At 41.8% G+C, this 18,898-nt stretch overlaps 2 protein-coding genes across 5 annotated transcripts in view; both read left to right on the top strand.

Moving 5' to 3' along the window:
- Window positions 1-427: 427 nt before the first annotated feature.
- On the top strand, window positions 428-16,508 carry kcnj14 (potassium inwardly rectifying channel subfamily J member 14). Its single transcript, XM_037980576.1, has 6 exons — window positions 428-636; window positions 8,686-8,785; window positions 9,480-10,408; window positions 10,819-12,607; window positions 13,775-14,092; window positions 14,263-16,508. The coding sequence occupies exons 4-6, from the start codon at window positions 11,558-11,560 to the stop codon at window positions 14,476-14,478; spliced, it is 1,584 nt and encodes a 527-aa protein (XP_037836504.1). The 5' UTR covers window positions 428-636; window positions 8,686-8,785; window positions 9,480-10,408; window positions 10,819-11,557; the 3' UTR covers window positions 14,479-16,508.
- A 1,573-nt stretch (window positions 16,509-18,081) lies between these two features.
- Window positions 18,082-18,898, top strand: part of myh14 (myosin, heavy chain 14, non-muscle) — a 29,339-nt gene continuing 28,522 nt past the window's right edge. For 3 of the 4 annotated variants that reach the window (XM_037980573.1, XM_037980574.1, XM_017415490.3), the window contains exon 1: window positions 18,082-18,254. The gene's annotated coding sequence lies outside the window, so the exon portion shown is untranslated. The remainder of the gene's footprint in view (window positions 18,255-18,898) is intronic. The other variant, XM_037980575.1, reaches the window with a different exon arrangement.

Below are 18,898 nucleotides of genomic sequence, written 5' to 3'. Positions count from 1 at the left end.
AAGTAAACGCTCAGATCTAATCTGTTTAACCCGTCTGACCGGCTGCTGCGCTGCTTTTTTATTTTTTTGTCTTCTGTTAATTTGTCTCCGCAGAAGTACTGAGCGCGCGTGGCATCACAGGACACTTTCTAACCTCCTTGACTGGGATTAAATCGGATTATATGTCAGGCAAAACCACCCAAACAGCATCTTTTGCTCTATATTCCTCAGACACACACACACATAAATCCGACAGTGCTCTGAAGCTGTCGGATTTTATGACCTCATTAAAATTTAACTTTATTATTATTAATTTCCCGCGCTGTTTTTGAACCAGATGTGTGTTTTCTATGTGGCTCGTTGTTCAAGAAGAATTTAAAGCCTCCTGCGGTGTCAGGAGCCGGGAGGACAGGCGCGCGCCCGCCAGCCTGGCATTATGACCGGGCACCGACGCGTCAGCGCGCGCCCTGTCTCAACCTGCGCGCGCGCTGACAGACAGACAGACCGCCGGTGCCGGACGTCTCGCGCGGATCTTTCTTTTCCTTTCTTCTTATATTTATATAATTCTTTTTTTTTTAATGCATAAATAAACTTAAAATAAGGAGGAAGAAGCAAACTGATGCGCTAATTTAACTCGGAGAAAAGGGCATAAAAAGGGTAAGTTCTGCTGAATTACAGTTTAAATTATTATTATTTTTAGTTATGTGATAGATATCTTTACCCCCACAGCTGCTTATGTATTTGAAGCAGAGCTGAAGAGCAGCTGAAACATTTTGCCTTCTGTCCTAAAAAGCGTCAAACCTGCAGCAGGTTTCGGTTCCGATGCTGCTCCGAAAATCTGCACATCGAGTTCGCTCTGTAGAGTTGACGTTGACCCAAACGGAAGCCAGAGTCCCGTTTGGGTTTGATCCAGAGTGAGGAAACAAACTCTAAATGCATACGATGCGTGCATTAGTTGTTGTGGTTCTCAAAGCTGGAGCCTGGACCCCACAGAGGGTCATGAGGGGGATCTTCAGAGGCCAAATAAAGTTGAATACATTCAGTAAATCATGTATTGTCACTATAACTGGCCTGTAACGGTCATGTCAACAGCGTTTGTATGTTTTAACCAGCATTAGTTGGTTACGTTTTTTTTTTTTTATTGGTCAAAAAGTTTGAGACGCGCTTTTTTTTAAAACCATATAAAGAAATGTTTCTTACGTCAAACCTATAGTTCAGATCTGGAGACGGAGGAAAAACTAAAAAGATCTCTTTGCTGAAGGAACTAGATATGGTGAGCAGACGTTCCCTGATGATTTGGACGTTAATCCTTTTCTGCTTGTTCTTTCAAGTTCTCCTGAAGTTGCAAATCATCTGTATTTTGTTTGTGCTCGCCTAAATGTGCCGTGATACGAGTGTCCTTCAGCAGTTTTTCAAAGCGTCGATGCGTTCATGACAAAGCAACTCCAAACCGAGCGGTAACGCACGGCTCGGGTGGGCGGGTTCAGGAAAGGATCTGAGCAGGATTATAAAATGGCAGCAATTTCTACCTTAACTGATTCTGTTTGCAGTTTGTTCATGTTTGCTTACAGATTTGAAGCAAAAAGGGTGCTTCGGTTCCTTCAGCTGGACATTTTCCTCATGGTGCCTTTTATAGCAACTAATAACTTTTGACAAAGTCATAAAAATCACATTCTTGATATTAAACGCAAGAGTTACAACTAATTCAGAGTTACGTTCCTGTTTTTGTTGTTTGTAAATTTCAGGTTAACTTTTTAAAGACATGTTGAAAAGGGATTTTCCTGCTGCGGATGTTTATACATTTGACATGCAGAATAGTTCTTATTTTAATCATATTTTTAATTAATTATTTAAAATATATATTTCTCCTAAAGCATATCTGCCTCAGTTTCAAACATAAAAGCATCCACTGCTGTATATTCAGTAGCTCTGGTGTATTGTGAACATTTTAATTTTTTATTTTTTATTGCACCGTCATATTAAGACAAAATCAAATGATATGTGAATAAAACATAAACCCAACACAGGAAGAGAGTTTGAGACTCATGAAGGTTTTGTGATGAACTTGTGGTACAACAGAAAGATAACCCATTTTTAAGTCTTCTTTGTGGACTGCATTTAATAAACTTCAGCTTAATATTTTTGTGATCAATTGAGTCTTTACACGGATACAACACATACAGTCATTGTTTCTGGAGCTTATTTCAGAAACTCATGAAGGCCGTAGAATATCAGTATATCTGTAAAATCATCTGTTCATGTTGACCAATCAGAATATCTGTCTCTTGTTTTTAGTCACTGTTTGGTCGGGTATAGGCTTCAAACCTAAACATGTTTTAGTTTAGGTATCTGTAAATATCATTGCTGAAAAAAATCTTTGGTGTCATTCTTTGGGAGCAGATGGTTTTCAGCTACGAGGGAAGAAAATAAAATAAGATTTGGTATATTATTTTGGGTCTAGAACAGGGGTGGGCAATCCTGGTCCTCGAGGGCCACTATCCTGGATGTTTTCCTTGTTTCCCTGCTCCAACCCACCTGATTCAGTGGTTAAATCACCTCTTCATGTCCTGCAGAAGCCTGTTAATCACCCATTGATTCAAATCAGGTGTGTTGGAGCAGAGGAACAAGTAAAACATGCAGGATGGTGGCCCTCGAGGGCCAGGATTGGAGACGACTGGTCTAGAATGGCTGCTTGTCGGTGAAACAGAGGAGGACAAAACGACTTCCCACTTGTGTTTATTGCAAGGCGTCGCATCGTCTGCGCTAACTCTTCCAGTAACCCAGCGGTGTACCAAATCTTGTGCAGCTGGTTTTGAAGTACCGGTTCTAACGGATGACTCTGATGGTTCATGGTGCTGACAAAACGCCTGAAAAGCTTCTTCGGCGAGTCGTGTAGCTTCACAGGCACCCGAGTTTGTCGCCGCTCGGCTGTGTTGCGTCTCCAGGTTATGTAAAAAAACTCATATTGCATAAAAGCAGACGACATCAGACTGTGCTGCACCCGTTTTAAAAGCTCAGTTTGCCAGCCTGACAACATTTTTACTCATCTATCAGTCTGTCCTTGCTACAGTGTCTGTTAGAACGAGAAGTCGTCACTTCGATGATTTCTTCTGTTTTATGCAGATTTGGTGTTTGCTCACTTTTGCAAAAGCTCCTTCGTGCACGTAAAGCAGGAAGTTTCACGGATTCAGACCGGGATGAAGTTAAAGAGACAGAGAGAAACACGGTTGACTGTGAGCCATGTGTCACTGAGAGACAGATTCCCAATATGTGCCCCGGTTTCTGCCCTCCACCGATCAATGCGAGGCATCGATGCGGCCGTGTTCGCATGCTTCTGGTTTGTCCGCGCGGACGCACATCCGACAGAGCGCCTCCTTCATCAGCAAGACGATAAAACACTTCAGAGATCCCAGCAGTTCGTGAGCATTCGTCCCCAAAATCAAATTGTTTCGAGCACAAGAGCGAGAACCACGTGAGCGAACGTGACAGGAAGTGCAGAATTGAAGCCTGTTGAACAGAACTGGGATCGTGTTTTCTGCAAACCTTGTATCTGTTGCTGCAAAACCTCAGCAGGGTTGGATAAACTGGACAGAAAGAGGACACGGGGGGGGTGCCACAGAGGGACAGGAGACTTGGTGAAAGCTAAAGTAGATCAGGGTGGGGCTGGGAAAGTAAGAATTGGGTAGTAAAACAAAACAACACTGTTTCCAAAAAAGGGCTGGAATGCTGGTAAAACACAAATTAAAAACAATGACTTCTAAATCAGTTTTAATTTGTGAATGGTACAGTACATATGCGAATGGTAAACTAAGAAATGAGATGTTTCATAAAAACGGTTGTTTTAAAGCTTATTTTCGTAAAGCATTTCACAGGTTTGTGGCAAAGGAATTGATGAGAAATTCTAAACACAAAGCTGAAAAATATTCCGTTTTTTAAAATGCGGATTTAATAGTTTAAAGGTTTCAGGGATTTCATTGTGTGCTGAATATTAAATCAGGAATTTTAGAGAATCTGGAGAAATCTCAGTCTGCAAAAACAAAATTAAAAAAAAAGTTTCGTTTTTGGCTCTCAGTGAACGAAGTGTTCAAACATAAACTCCATCCTGCTGTGGGAAATCCTGCATGCATTGCTTCAAAATGAGTTCAGGAAACAGTTTTTAGTTTATTGCTGTATGTAGAAAACATTAAATAACCCCCAACATGCAAAGTCAAACTCATACAGAGGTGCGATCTTCTCCGAGCCTTGGATTATTGTTCAATAATCTGTGATCTGTGCTTAAAGCATGGGTTACAACTCCATACATAGATGTTTTTTCAGTGACAAAAACTATAATCCGAACAACTGAAAACTGACTTAAAGTGAGAATCTAAAAGTTTTTTTACACGTTTCAAGTGAATGTGAAGATAAAATGGCGTTTATTTTTGTTTTGCACCACGTCAAATGTTTGGAAACTGATTTTAGTTTCCAGCAAACAGTGAAACATTTTGCAGTTTAGCACAACTAAGTGGCGCTCTGTTGTATTAATCATAGATCTAATAAGTTAATTAAGTTTGTGACCTTCTGATGGGATAAAAAACACGAATGACTCTTTCAGTCTTTGACAATAACCTCAGTGGTATTCCAATTCTTCTTGCTTTCTTTAAGGAGCTGCAAATAAAATTACAATATTTCATAGGCTTTTACTTATTAATCTGTTTCTTACGGCGCTTAAATTTAAGTGTGCACAGTTAACTTTTATGTGCTTTCACGTTACATTTTAGTCAGAGGCTAAGGTGGAAATAGTTTGAATTTATCTTAATATTCAGCCTGCTGGACTGAAGCACAACCAATTCATGGTAATATGTTACTATTTATCATTATAAATTGGCCGATTAATATTATATAAAGTTGGTTTTAATGAAAGGTACCTGCTGCGGTATCTAAAAGTCTAAAAGAAGTAGATTAAAAATGTTCTTTTAGATAACTAGTCAGAACAGTATGATATAAAGTTGTGTGAATAAACTGAACTGAGCTGAACAGTAGTTGCTCTTTAGCTTTTGTAAAGCAGACATAATCTATTTATTGTTGACTGCTGTCCATTCAAAACTTATTAGACACTAACATTAAAACAATAACTATAGTATTTGTGACCCATTTTTAATTTAAAATAGTATGTTTGTGGTTAAAGGACCTAGAAACACTTTTATCTGACCCTTCCTCACGGCGTCATATCAGGCTGAGCTGCAAATCAGCTTCACACCAACAATTTTCCAATGTACTCCTCCGTGAAGGTTCTTCTATCAGGAGTCATTTGAGATACTTGTCACCTCGCCTCGATAAGGTGTATACACACACACACACACGCGTGATCTGCATCACCTTCTCCAGTTCTTGACAGGAGTCCAGCAACAAGTCAGACCAGGAGCAGATAGCAGCCCTGAGAGCATTCGCTCGTTTGTCCTATCAGGACAGACGAGGAACAAAAGGTCACGACCTCCTCCGCCTGCCGCCGCCACCGCACAGGTGGCTGCGTGCGTCCGTTTTTGTCTGTCTGTTAGCAAAATATCTCAAGAAGCACTGGATGGATTTCAATGAAACTGGAGTCGATCAGAGTCAAAATGACAGCTGCGGCTAACCGCAGCAAACACATAAACGGCTAAAACTCAGTGGATTTTACAGACACGGAGTTAAAGTTTGGTGTGGTAGTAGCCGAGAGTCTTCCCCAACACATACTCTGAACGCTAACAGGTGGCTGAGATTTTCATTTAAAACTTTGGGGTACAAGGCGGCAGGCGGGAACGCTACTTTATTGTTAAGGTTCTGTAAAAATCAGGATCTCAAAGGATCTCGTGGCTCAGTCTGAGCTGCACTGTTGTTTTATATTTCACCAACTGAACATTTTACGATTTGTAATTATGGACCTTTTAATTTTCTTTTCACCTTCATAGTTTCTGTTAGATAAATGAGTTTTAGTCAGGTAGATTAGGATTAGGATTTATCAGGAATTACAAATTACAAAGTGGTTTCGAGCATTAAATCAGCAATTTGCTTTCTTACCCAGCAGCATTTATGCAGATTCCTTCGCCACAGAAGATAAATATGCAGGGAATTAATTTTCATGAAAGTGCGTTTGTTTGTGCTGCTGTAACACATAAGACTTCAGGACAAAGTGAACTAGCCTCATACCTATTTTCTCAAATATATCAAAGAAAATCTTGTTAATGTTTAAACATAATGGATTGATTTTACTTTGATAAAGACCATTAGGTTGAAATGTTAGCGTAATTTTCTGTGTTTCAGTGAATTAATTAACTGCTGTAACAGAGATGAGGTAACCTTGTCCGGAAGTCTTTTCTCTGTGCTGTTTGTTTCAGATTATTTTAATTTTTTCAAATTGTTTTATGTGTTTATCCCCCGTTTTTTTTCTCGTTCATTAGGATAACATTTAGTCATTGAACGAGCTGGATCAGTATTTGTCAGACTTCTTAAGTCACTGGTTCAGTTTTGTTACCATCCTCAACCTGCAGCGTAAACCAGGGGTCTCTAATCCTGGTCCTGGAGGGCCACCATCCTGCATGTTTTCCTTGTTTCCCTGCTCCAACATACCTGATTCAGTGGTTAAATCACCTCTTCATGTTCTGCAGAAGCCTGTTAATCACCCATTGATTCAAATCAGGTGTGCTGGAGCAGAGGAACAAGTAAAACATGCAGGATGGTGGCCCTCGAGGACCAGGATTGGAAACCACTGGCGTAAACCATAACGTAGTCCACCTGAGTGTGCTCTCTGTGGATTATCTAAACTGACTGAGATTATAGGAGTCAGGAGTCCAGCTGTAATCCGAAGCGCATCACGAGTCAGACCTGCTCTTCACCCCCCAGTCAACCTGCAGCGCCTGTTTGTCCTCGTCTTTTCTCTGATCCCCCCCCCCCCGTCTCCGCCCTTCGCCCTGTCACGATCCGGTCCGTTTCTGTTTGTTGTTTTGCTTCATTCCTTTAGTTATTGTGTTCTTATTTTTACCTTAATTTCCCCCCTCAGTCCTCCTTCTCTTCAGGTGAACATTCGCACCTGCTCCTCGTGTTCATTCGTCTCAGCTGTCTCCACGTAGGCTACGCTCACACTGCTGATCTTATTGCTCACTTTTGATTTCTTTGCTTAGATCCAATTTCTTTGCGCGGTTGTTCACATTATAATTTAAATGCCACGTCTTCAGGCTCCAGTCTGCGACCCGCGTACAAAGAGGAAGACGTGACGCCACACTCAGCACGCTGATATAGATGCTACATATGTTAGGATGTGTATCAATTCTGAAGTTATTGAGGACTTAGAGCCAACTGAATTATTGTCTGCCAGGCTTGTTTCGTCCAGTATTTACTTCTTCTTCGACGCAGCATAATTGAACTTTGGAAGAGGAGTGACGTAATGAAAGTAGAAACTCAAGTGTCCATCCCATCATGCTAATATCGATACAAATCAACACCAACTTTAGTGTCATACATTGGTGTAAATTCAAAAGAGACAAAAGACAAAAAGGCGAAGAAACTGGACTTTTGTTCTGTAGCTGAAGACGTGCAGGTTTTATGTTGGTATGAATAATATCAGTGTTTGGATCGATCTGTGGACCTCTACTACTGAGGCGTAAATGTCGGATAAAATGTGACGTCACCGTTCAGATGGAGGTCGCTTTGAAAAACATCGGATATGTATTCGATTCAGTGACACACACGAAAATGACCTGGGTTGGATTTGAGGAAATTGGATTCATCAGATTCAGACTGTCATAAAAATAAATCAGATTTGGGCAAAAAAAAAAAAGGATTTTGTAGCCTTGTGATCATTCCTCCCTGCCAACTTGTGTTCCCTGTTCTCACTCACTCTTTAGTCCCGTGGTTCCCAACCGTGGTCCCGTTGGGCCACCATCCTGCATGTTTTAGATGTTTCCCTGTTTTTCAGCAAGTGTTCGGTGTCTGCAGAAGCCTGTTAATCATTCAGTCATTCAAACCAGGTGCATCAAAGCAGAGAAACATCTAAAACAGTGGTCTCCAATTCTGGTCCTGGAGGGTCACCATCCTGCATGTTTTCCTTGTTTCCCTGCTCCAACACACCTGATTCAGCGGTTAAATCACCTCTTCATGTTCTGCAGAAGCCTGTTAATCACCCATTGATTCAGATCAGGTGTGTTGGAGCAGAGGAACAAGTAAAAGATGTTCATCCTGTAATCCTGTTTCCTCATCTGCCTGTTCACCGAGTGCTCCTCGTTGGTTTACTTCTCAGCATTTTTCTTTGCTCCCCTGTCAGCAGTTTGATTTTGTTGTTGCGCTTCTTGTTTTTGTTCTCCAGTCCTCGTGTTCAGTCTGCATCTTTGGATTCTTACTCACCATTCCTGGCATGGCCAAAAATCCCCCAATGCCCAACTCCTTCTGTCCACTATTTATCAAAAAAAAAAAGTCCTCATCACTTTGTTTTGTGTTCAAAAAGAGGGTTTTGTACGTTCATAAATGACATGTTTAGCAACTCTTTTTCTTTCTTTGTTTTTTTTTTTATTTTAATTATGTCAGTAAAATGTTCTTAAATTAAACTGTAATCAGTGAATATTAGATTCACATTGAATTGCACATTTTTTGGCTTTTTGTGTGTTTTCAGCTGTATATGCTGCTGTTAATTGGTTTACCCCTGAATAAATCCTAAAATTGAAAAAATTAAACTTTTTTCATTGTTTTTCTTCACAGTTTCTCTGACTGACAAGGTGCGTTTGAGAAAACCTTCAGCTGGAGAATAACGACAGGGAAACAGTATAATCTTTTATTTGTAAGAAACAGATCAGGACTGGTAAGTTTTTGATCATCGATAATGTCTTTATGTCATGAAAGGGACTCTTCAAATCTTTGAAAGTGGGGTTCTATGAAAAGGTTATGAAAAGTTATTATCTTACCTGTTGTTGACAGCTTCTTGAATAACTTCATTTTGGAGAAATGGATCTTAATTTCGACCGGACTAACGAGCTAACAGCGGGACTGAGAACATAGTCTCTGAAAATTCATAGCAACTCATTTAAACACTATTTTTAAACTTTTTACGCTGCCAACAATTTCACATCCTGCCCGTTTAAAGTCAGAAATCAAAAGAAAAATGAATCTGCATGCAAACTCCACATCGCTGTTTTTATTTTGAAACCAGCTCTTGCACAACTTTTATTTTGAAGCTGAGTTCTATGTGTTTATGTCAGCAGTTTTCTGTGTCTGCTCCAGCTTACGGTCACGCCAGCACACGGAAAAATTACAAATACCCATAGTTCTTTACAAAACATTAACTTTAAAGTGCTTATTTACTGGATTCAGTGGGAAAGAAGTTGTTGTGAAGAACAGATTGTTGTTTTTAAGGATTGTAAATTTAATCTGCATAACTATCAGCATAAGTGTGCAGCTTGTGTATTCATTATTTCACTGTGCTTCTGCTTCATCACTTTTTATGATCATTTCTGCTCGTACACAATGTTGCTCTCTGTTCAAATTTCTTTTCAAAGGCTGGCAGCACTTGAGGCATGAAGGTCCCAAAGCAAAGGACTGAAAAATCAAACCCTGGCCTCTGAACAAAAGGGAACGGGACACCCAGTGGGCTCCGAATCACGTCCTGAAAACTCGCCATTTTCACCAAGCATGTGTCAGACGAGGAGGCCGACACTCAAACGAAGATGAACCCTTACGTCACTTCTCACTTTAGGAGGGTTCTCTTCCCACATTTTTATTTGTTGTAACTTTTCTTTGTCCTCTTTTATCGGCGAAGAGCATTTTTTCTGTCATTTCAGACTCATAGCAGCCTCTGCTGTGTGCTGCTTGTCGCTCTTTTTGCACCTGGATTAGTTCAGAGTTGGGTTCAGGGACTATTTCTCACCTCTGCTTCTTAAATGATTTGTTGTTGCAATATCTGGGTTTTAGAAACAGTTGGGCAAGGTAAATATTAACACAGCGAGCATGTATTTTCATTGCCAGATCTATTTAGTCACAGTTTTGTTTAAACTTTCTGTTTCTAAAGACTAAAAAAAAATCATGAAAAATCATCCAAACTTTTCTTGCATTTTATTTTCAAGCTAGATTAGCTTCTTTTTTAGGAAAATATTTCAGAAGTAGCTTTTTTTTATTGTTTTATTTAATCAAGAATGCTGATTTAGGGGTTTTAAATCCGCAGAGGTAGTCATACTTCTTGATATTTTATTTTTTTCAGCACTTCTTGGCTTCTCTTCTTCCACGTGCGATCTCTCACCTAAACTCCAGCGAAGGCAGGATATTCTTTAAGGTGATCTGTTGCCATTTCCTTTTACAGAGATCAGTATAGATTAGGAAAAGTTTAGCCTCTCGGGAGATCGATCCAGTAATCTTTCTCCGTTTTCTTCCCGTTGTCGTCTTTCGTCAGGTGTTAGGTGGTTTGTCAGCCGTAAAGCTGACATGTAATGAGGTATGTCGGCTCAGAGATGCTAAATGTTGCAGGCGATTGCTAAAAGTAGGTAAATATTCAAATAAATATCTTCTGTCCAGACGTCAGCACCTAGAACAAATTCACAATGGCCGTCAAAATGACATGTCGACACTTAGAAAGAAAATGTGAAATTGTTAAAGCAGTGACATAATGGATTAAGAGATTATTAATCTAAATATGGCTCTTTTATTTGAGTGTTTAGGACAGAAGTGACCTTACTTTGATTTGTACAGACAGGACCAGTTTATAATTATATTTGAAGTGAATAAAAATCAATAGTTTACGTGAAACTTCTTACTTTTTAAAACAAATTTACTGACTTCTGTATGTTAAACTGAAACAGATATTTCATTTTACTCCACCCTTTGTGTCCTCATGCTCATTTCAAGGATTTGTAAAGCCGGAAAGAGCTTCGATCGTAAGATTTTGCACGTTTTTTTTTTTTAATTATTGCACGTTAAAAGTTGTCCTGTTTTATTTTTGAAACTCGAGTTTGGTTTTGTCTGTCCCCACCCCTCATTTTGCACCTTATTTTGCACACGGTGTTGTGATATGTACACCGTAAAGAGCCGGGTGGTCTTAAGATGTTTCCGTTGTCCCACTCCACTGCACAATCAGTTCATGCTGTTGATCAAATGATGCCTGCTGAAGACCTCGCTACTTTCCTTTTGTTGCTATAAGCTGAACAGGACCAATCCTGCATGCTCTTGTCATGTCTTGTCCTACTTGAATGATTTTTTTATTTTTTTTGCACCAGATCACAGAATCAAACTTTTTGGGGCTGCTCATGACCCCCTTCTTTTCAGCTCGTCTCTCTTGATTGTCTTCAGAGAGCAGGACTGAAGGACATCGATAATGAATATATCTTAACTGACATAAGAGGGCCATATTTCTGATGGATGTATAACTAAACAAATAGACTGTAACGGGAAACAGAATTTCAAGTTGCAGACACTGAAGCAAGTGACTGTCCAAGGGTGGGACCCTTTGGCTGGACCTGTGTTTATCTTCTTATTCGAACAGATCAGAAGGACTGTGTTGGCAGTAAACAAACGTAACCTCACTGACTGTATCAAGGAACTCCTTTACCATCAAGCCACATTGGGACTCACAGAGATTTGGTCACAGATGATGGGAGCTGCACGTGTCAAACGTCGCTTCAGTGCTGTGGTGGATGGGCCAGTGGAGGAGGAGGAGGTCATGAGGCTGGCACAGAGTGCTGTAGACACGGCTAAGGCGGGAGAAAGCCCAACGGAGTCAGGGAGCCCGAGCAGCTCCTCTCCAACTCACGCCCTCAACGGCAAAGCTCTACAACTTGAGAGCAATACCAACAGTGCACGGAGGCAGAGCGCCGTTGGCGAGCCAGCTAGGGGAGAGGCTGGGGCAGAAGGTGGAGTGAGAGCAGGACGAATGTGCCCAAGGCCCAGGAGTGCAAAGGGCGGTAGTGCAGGAGGGAGAGGCGAAGGCTGCTCCTCGTCGGACCAGGATTCAGTCTCTTCCCCCTCCACTACCAGTCGCCGGCGCAACAGACGCTCGAGCCGCCGGCCCCGGCAACGCTTTGTGGACAAGGACGGACGCTGCAACGTCACCTTCGTCAACGTGAGCGAGAGGGGCCAGCGGTACCTGAGCGACCTCTTCACCACCTGTGTGGACATACGCTGGCGTTGGATGCTGGTCATCTTCACCCTCTCCTTCATTCTCTCCTGGCTGCTATTTGGCTTCATCTTCTGGCTAATTGCCTCCGCGCACGGGGACCTCTACATTCAGCTTCCCTCCAGCTCCGGATCGGGAGAAGCCGGGTCTGGAGGAGAGTCTGGTAGAGACGCGACGGTTGAGGAGCCGTGCTTTCTCCAGGTGAACAGCTTCATGGCTGCCTTCCTGTTTTCTCTGGAGACGCAGACATCCATCGGTTACGGATTCAGGAGCGTGACCGAGGAATGTCCCCTGGCGGTGTTGGCGGTCGTTTTGCAGTGCATTGTGGGCTGCATTATCGACGCCTTCATCATTGGGGCAGTCATGGCAAAGATTGCCAAGCCCAAGAAACGCAACGAGACTCTGGTGTTCTCCGACACCGCTGTGGTGGCGCTGAGAGACGGAAAACTCTGCATGATGTGGAGGGTCGGAAATCTCCGAAAGAGCCACCTGGTAGAGGCCCACGTCAGGGCACAGCTACTAAAGGTAAGTGGAGCAAAGATGAATAAAAAAGCAGAATGAAAAACAAAAAGAGGTCATTTTCTATGGTGAACCACATGAAAACGGATGCCACTGTGAGAGATTAGTGAAGAGAAAAAAGGGTGCAGGACGAGGAGAGAAAGACTGAGGGCTTAAGACCATCTGGCCTGTTTTCTGTCAACTGCACTTAATGAGAGCTTGTTTTATTTTTCTTCAGGGGTTTGGAAGATTTTCCATGGATTAACTTGCCTTCAGTTCTTAAACTGAGAACCATTGTCCTCTATCACCTCATTTCCTTCTGTAGGTCATGTCCACATGGGTTAGATAAGCGATTCTGCGTATAAATGTTTGGCCTTTTATTCTCCTTAAGTGTGTGTCCTCCAGAAGGACAAAGTCTGTGAACTACTGACAACACATCACTGCCGAGCAGACGGTTTGATCTATCTCTTTAACCATATCAAAGTACAAACAGGGCAGATGGGATTGGGTTTGCAAGGATCAAAGAAATACATCTCTAAATGCTGCAGCATGTCTTGTTCCATAGGAAGGGGTGGGTGAGTGATAAGCAAGTGCATTGACAGTGTGACTAAAGGCTTTCAAATTAAGTGCTACACAATTACCAAAAGCTAAACTCTTAAGAAAGGACAAAAAAAGGTAGTTTAACTGTGGTTTTCTATTGTTAACTTAAGACAGACAAATTAAAGTGACACACTGTAGATTTTTTTGCCTATGTCTGTGATTATGAGACATTATGTTTGTCTGTTTGTTAGAAAAATATCTCATAAACCACTGGACAGCTTCAACTAATTATCTTTTTGAGTCAAACCAATACGAGACGGCCATCGCAGCTGATCTAACTCAGTCAGTTTTGACTTTTCAACTTAGTCAGTTTTATCCGATATTGAGCCACAATTTGATGTGGTAGCAGCTGGAAAACATTCACAGCACATACTCTGAGTCCGAGGTCTTCCAGTATTGTGTGAGATTGTGCATAATGTTATTTTCAAGGTTCAACCAAACATCTATAACTGTCATTTCTCAGTATAAGATGATCTTAGTTTAAACCTTTGTCATGAAAGCAGTGGGCAATATGAATAAATTCAAGGAACTCTTAACCAAATGTGATGTGATGCACTAAAAAGTGACTCTGTTTTGTTCTCTGTACCCCTTCAGCCAAGGGTGACTCCAGAGGGAGAGTACCTGCCGCTCGACAATGCCGACATCAATGTGGGTTTTGACACCGGCACTGACCGCATCTTCTTGGTCTCTCCGGTGACGATCGTCCACGAAATCAACGAAGAGTCGCCTTTTTTCGAAATGGACAAGAAAACCCTGGGGAAAGACCGCGAGTTGGAGGTGGTGGTCATACTCGAGGGTATGGTGGAGGCCACGGCGATGACAACGCAGTGCCGCAGTTCCTATCTGGCGTCCGAAATCCTCTGGGGACACCGCTTTGAACCTGTGCTCTTTGAGAGGAAAACTGGCTACCAGGTCAGAGAGGAGTTAAAGACAGAAATATGTTTAGATTTATGTACAAATTCTTCACTTCCCTTAATTCTTTGTCTTCAGTAAAGTGGTGTTCATCACTGTTAAACAACAATAATAGAGATTTAAGGTGTTGTGTTAAGTCTAATTTAAAAATTGCTCCTTTTTTTTGCTAGGTGGACTACTCATTTTTCCATCGAACATATGAAATCCCAAACACACCGGCATGCAGCGCCAAAGATCTGGCTGAGCAGAAGTACTTCGGCGGCTCGTGCTTGTCGTTTTGCTACGAGAACGAAGTGGCCATGCAGCTCGCCTCCCCAGGAGACGAGCCAGATCGAGAGTCTGAGAGCCAAAGGCCAACCCGGGCAGAACATCCTCACTTCAACTGAACGCAGAAAGTAGGAGGTTTTAAAGAGAAACAGACAGGAGTCTGACTGGGAGACCAAGAGTTTAAACTAGACAGAAAGGGGAAAGGAAAGGACGTTATTTACAACGGTAAGAGAGGAAGGAGATAGGTTTAGAGAGAATCATCCTGCGGAAAACAAACGGAAACAAAGAAAGATGGAGGAGAAAGGAGGGGAGTTTGACCTAGTTGTCTGATTGGCCCTGGCAGTCTTTCGGGTTTTAAGTCTCACATCTGGCCCATCTCTACCACAGCACGCTCATCTGGCTCGAACACCCAAGTGGTGAGATGGGCGACGGCTCCGCATGGTGGCCACCACCTGCAACTGCACCTTCACGTTGCTGATCTGGAGAAACGTTTTGGCCTCTGGATGTAACGGATAATAATGTACTCAGGAATGTATTTTCACCATGGTGCAGAGTTTGTTTTATTTTTTTTGTTTTTCAGTGTTTCCTTTTCCAGTGGTAAGTATGGATAAGCGGACAGCCTGTTTGAGCCAAAGCAGAACAATAGTGATGAGGAGAAACGGTTGAAAATGAGCAGCGGTTTTGAACAGTTTCTTCACATAAAATGTACTGTTTGTTGTATTTTTTTATTATATCTTTTAGCTTAGAGAAAATATTTTGGAATTGTAAAAGTTTCTTTATTTAATTTGAACATTTGTGTCGAAACAACTTCTGTATTTTCTTTCAGACAGATAATAATGTTGTCTAGATAATCTGCTTCTTTTTTTTTCTCTACAGTATCCTGTTGTGTTTTACGTCACTCAAAGCAAACGTGCTGTTGTCACGTTCTGTAACTTTTGGATTGTGTTCATTTTTTGATCTTTGAATTGTCTCAAGGGTGTTGAATGAAACTCGGTGGTCCTGCTGAATTTCATGTAAAAATAATTAGCACTTGTCTCTGTAAACCCGTCAGAGGCTCACGGTCCCCTAAAGCATCGGAAAAGCAAGACTGAGGCGATGGCGATGGGGATGTTGGGCGTGGTTTGCTCTTTTCTGCGACCGGAAAAAAACGCTCTTCCTTTTTCACAACTGGATCAAAACACCACATTTGCACGAGGCTATTTTTAAATCGTATTCACTCAAATCATTTTAATTTTAATAACCAGTTTATTTTTATTAAAACATGAGAGCGGCGTTGCAGGCGGTGCCTTTAGACCAGACCAGAGATTTTACCCTTCATTAATTTCACGTGATTTGCAAACAGAGTATTTTTGCACACATTTTATTTGATTGTTGTTGTTTTTTTTGGTAAGTGTGTGCAGTGTGTTCTGAATACACATTTGCTGTGAATCCATTGACTAGCCACTTTATGAGTACAAAGTAATGACATTAGGAAGCTTTTATCCGTATTGTACTGCAGGCTACAATACCTGCACTTATATTACAAAGCACCTAAAATGTTTTAATCATTTCACATTATATTACCAAATACGTTGGCGAAGGAAATGCTGTGGGGAGCGTAACTCGTTAGGTTTTGACCAAATCAAGCTTTTTTGACGCACAACCAGGAATCCTGTCGTTTGTATTTTGCACAAAAGTGAAATTTATAGGCTGATATCACAAATCAAACGCACGTTATGAGCGTGGGAGCAGCGAGAGTTGACGTCAGTACATCGAGTCAAAGTAGTTCGCAGACGAGCCTCTGTAACTTCAGGTGGTGCTGCAGGATCAGTCGATAACATCTTGTGTTTTACAATTAGTGTTCGAGGCGCTCTGTGATTGTGTCTCCTCTTACATGTCTCCTTCAAAGCTACCATGTTCTATTTATAAGCTGCGCCGGGGGTCATGTCATTCACCCTGCCGCAACCCGACCCCCCGAACGGCATCACACCCGTCATTTTCCTATTTGCTTTGGATTCAGTGGTGAATATAAAATGGGCGGTAATAACACACGTTGTAAAATAAACTGGAGAAATTAAACGAAAGCTATATTTTTATTTTCCCATTTGAAAGGAAAGACAAACCTCCCTGCTTCAACATGCAATTTCAAAGTGGCCTCAGGCACAGAGCACTTCAAAAAAAAAAAAAACAACTCTGTTGTAGAGCAATAAAAACAACATGATGCAATTTCATTTACCGGCTTCTTCTTTATTTTCACAAACCGACAGACCATTTTCATTTACCACTTTGAAGTGTAACAGGGAAGTCCATTTCCACAAAAAAATCACAAATCACAAACTGTGATAAAAAAATAATTTGGAAGAAAAAAATATCTCATAACTAGAAGCACTCTGAGAACGAAAACCTCCTCCTAGGCCTGAAAGGAGTCTGATTGGGATCCCAATCATCATCAGAATTGAATCGTTTATTCTTTGTGACGACCTCGACATTTCCTGAAAAGTTCATCAAACTCTTCATTATTTTCTGAACAATCTTGAGCACAGACAAACAAACAAACGCTACTGACAAGATATACCTACTTGGCCGAGGTCAATTATGACTTATGCGATTAATAAAACCTCTCTCTCTTAAAAGTATGACAGTTCTCATAAATATGAGATGCTGAGCCATAATATGATATGCTAATTCTAATTATGAGGTTCTGAGTCATAATTTTTAGATACTAAGTCATAATTGTTAGATATTAAGTCATAATCATGAAAAACTGAGTCATAATCATGAAATACTAAGTCATATTTATCGGGCACTAAGTCATAATTTTGAGATACTGAATCATAATTATAAGACATTTAGTCATTATTAAGAGATATAACCTCATAATTATAAGCAGACATGATTTTGAGGTTAGTATTTTGTAATTATAACATGCTAAGTCACAGTTTTGAAACTATCTCGTAATCATTTTTCTTCAGAGTGGCACAAATAGTTTCTATATTTAACAGAATGTCTTGTAAATAAAAAAATACATTTTTAACGGTTTTCCTTTATGTCACAATTTATGTGAATTTGAACTAATGACGTAACTTTAGCTTCACAGGTAATGTCAGAACACCACTAAAAGTATTGTACACTAAAATAAAATGTTTGATTCTCATTATTTGGCTAATATATTGTGTAGTAAACAAGGTGTGTGGGCTTTATTTTATGCTTTACAGCTACTCTCTTTGAACTGCAGTGATTTAGGGGGACTTGGAATGATAATTTGGATCACGTGTCTGAGGTCAGATCATTCCAACTAAACTATCTTTACCGTTTTCTGAAAAAATCAAACAAATCAGATCCCAGATCAGTGAGCGCAGACCCCAAAGAGAAGGGAGGTAAACAAAGGCCGCGCAAATCTCCCTACTTCAGCGCGAGACTGCCGAACGGCACCTGCTACGACGCTCCCATTGGCTGCTTCACGCGTCACTCAACATCAGCCCCGCCCACTGCCCGCTTTCATTGGCCGATACTGGAAGCGTCAGCGCAGCCGTTGACGCGATTCGTCACCACGGCCATTTTCTGCCCATTTCAGGGCGGAGGGCCGTCGGCGTACTCCCGAGGCGGGTCTGCGGCTCGTTCCTCGGTGTTGGATTGGAGCTGCTTCGCGGCCGAAGCCCGCGGTTGGTCCGTCGCCAGGAAACGCTCCCCGGGCGCCGAAGCCGCCGTCCTGCCCTCAGCGTGCTCCGTCCGCACCGAGGAGGAGTGTGCGCGGCTTCACAGAGAGGGAGCAACGCGATGATAAAAGCCGCATATGCGGTGGAGCTACACACCTATCTGGCAGGGGAATAGCCAAGAAATAAAATAATAATAATAAAAAAAAAGCGTCACCGCGGTTCTCCTCGCGCTGGGCCACTTCCTAGAGCTGAACCTAAAGGTGAGACATTTATTTACTCACTCGCAGCGTGAATATCGCCTTTAACGTGTCATATTTCAGCCGAGCTGGCTAACCTCGCCGAGGCTTAACGCTTAAACATGGGAGCTATAGGCTGCTCGTATTGATTTGATTTCACACACAGATATTAGCGGCTTCGAGGCTCCGAGGTCGACACAAGCAAGCATTTTAAAATTAACCAGCCGACCTAGATAATAAACCGGTGTGGTGTTTGTGTTAATTAAATATCATTCTAATAATGGTATGGAATTGGACGTGTGGTGGTGGGGGGTTGTGGCTGCCACATGCCTCAGGCTCTCAGATGTTTCTTCTCCTCAAGGTGTGGCCGTCTTCGTCACTTTTTTTTTGGTGTGTGTGTGTGTAAGTGCTGGCTTTCAGCTCAGATGTGCAGGTTTATTTATAGGGGGGGCTCTACGCCACATCTGTACGTCCCCAGCCGCCGGCAGCTGGAATTGCCACAGCAGCCGGCGGCTTAGCATAAAGTCACCTTTCCTCTCTCTGAGTGTCCGCCTTCGGTGTGCGCAGATGCCACAGTTATCACCCCCCCCCACCACCTCCTCCTCCTCCTCCTCCTCCTCCTCCTCCTCCTCCTCCTCCTCCACCACCACCACCACCTCCTCCTCCTC

This window comes from Kryptolebias marmoratus, linkage group LG16, assembly GCF_001649575.2.
Source record: "Kryptolebias marmoratus isolate JLee-2015 linkage group LG16, ASM164957v2, whole genome shotgun sequence".
Taxonomy (NCBI): domain Eukaryota; kingdom Metazoa; phylum Chordata; class Actinopteri; order Cyprinodontiformes; family Rivulidae; genus Kryptolebias; species Kryptolebias marmoratus.
Note: the sequence above shows the minus strand (reverse complement) of the source record. Positions and strands in the feature narration are given on the sequence as shown.

Coding starts and splice junctions, on each gene's coding strand:
- kcnj14 (XM_037980576.1), top strand. CDS start 11,558: ATGATGGGAGCTGCACGTGTCAAACGTCGCTTCAGTGCTGTGGTGGAT. Junction 12,608..13,774: donor TCAGGGCACAGCTACTAAAG/GTAAGTGGAGCA, acceptor GTACCCCTTCAG/CCAAGGGTGACTCCAGAGGG. Junction 14,093..14,262: donor AGAGGAAAACTGGCTACCAG/GTCAGAGAGGAG, acceptor TTTTTTTGCTAG/GTGGACTACTCATTTTTCCA.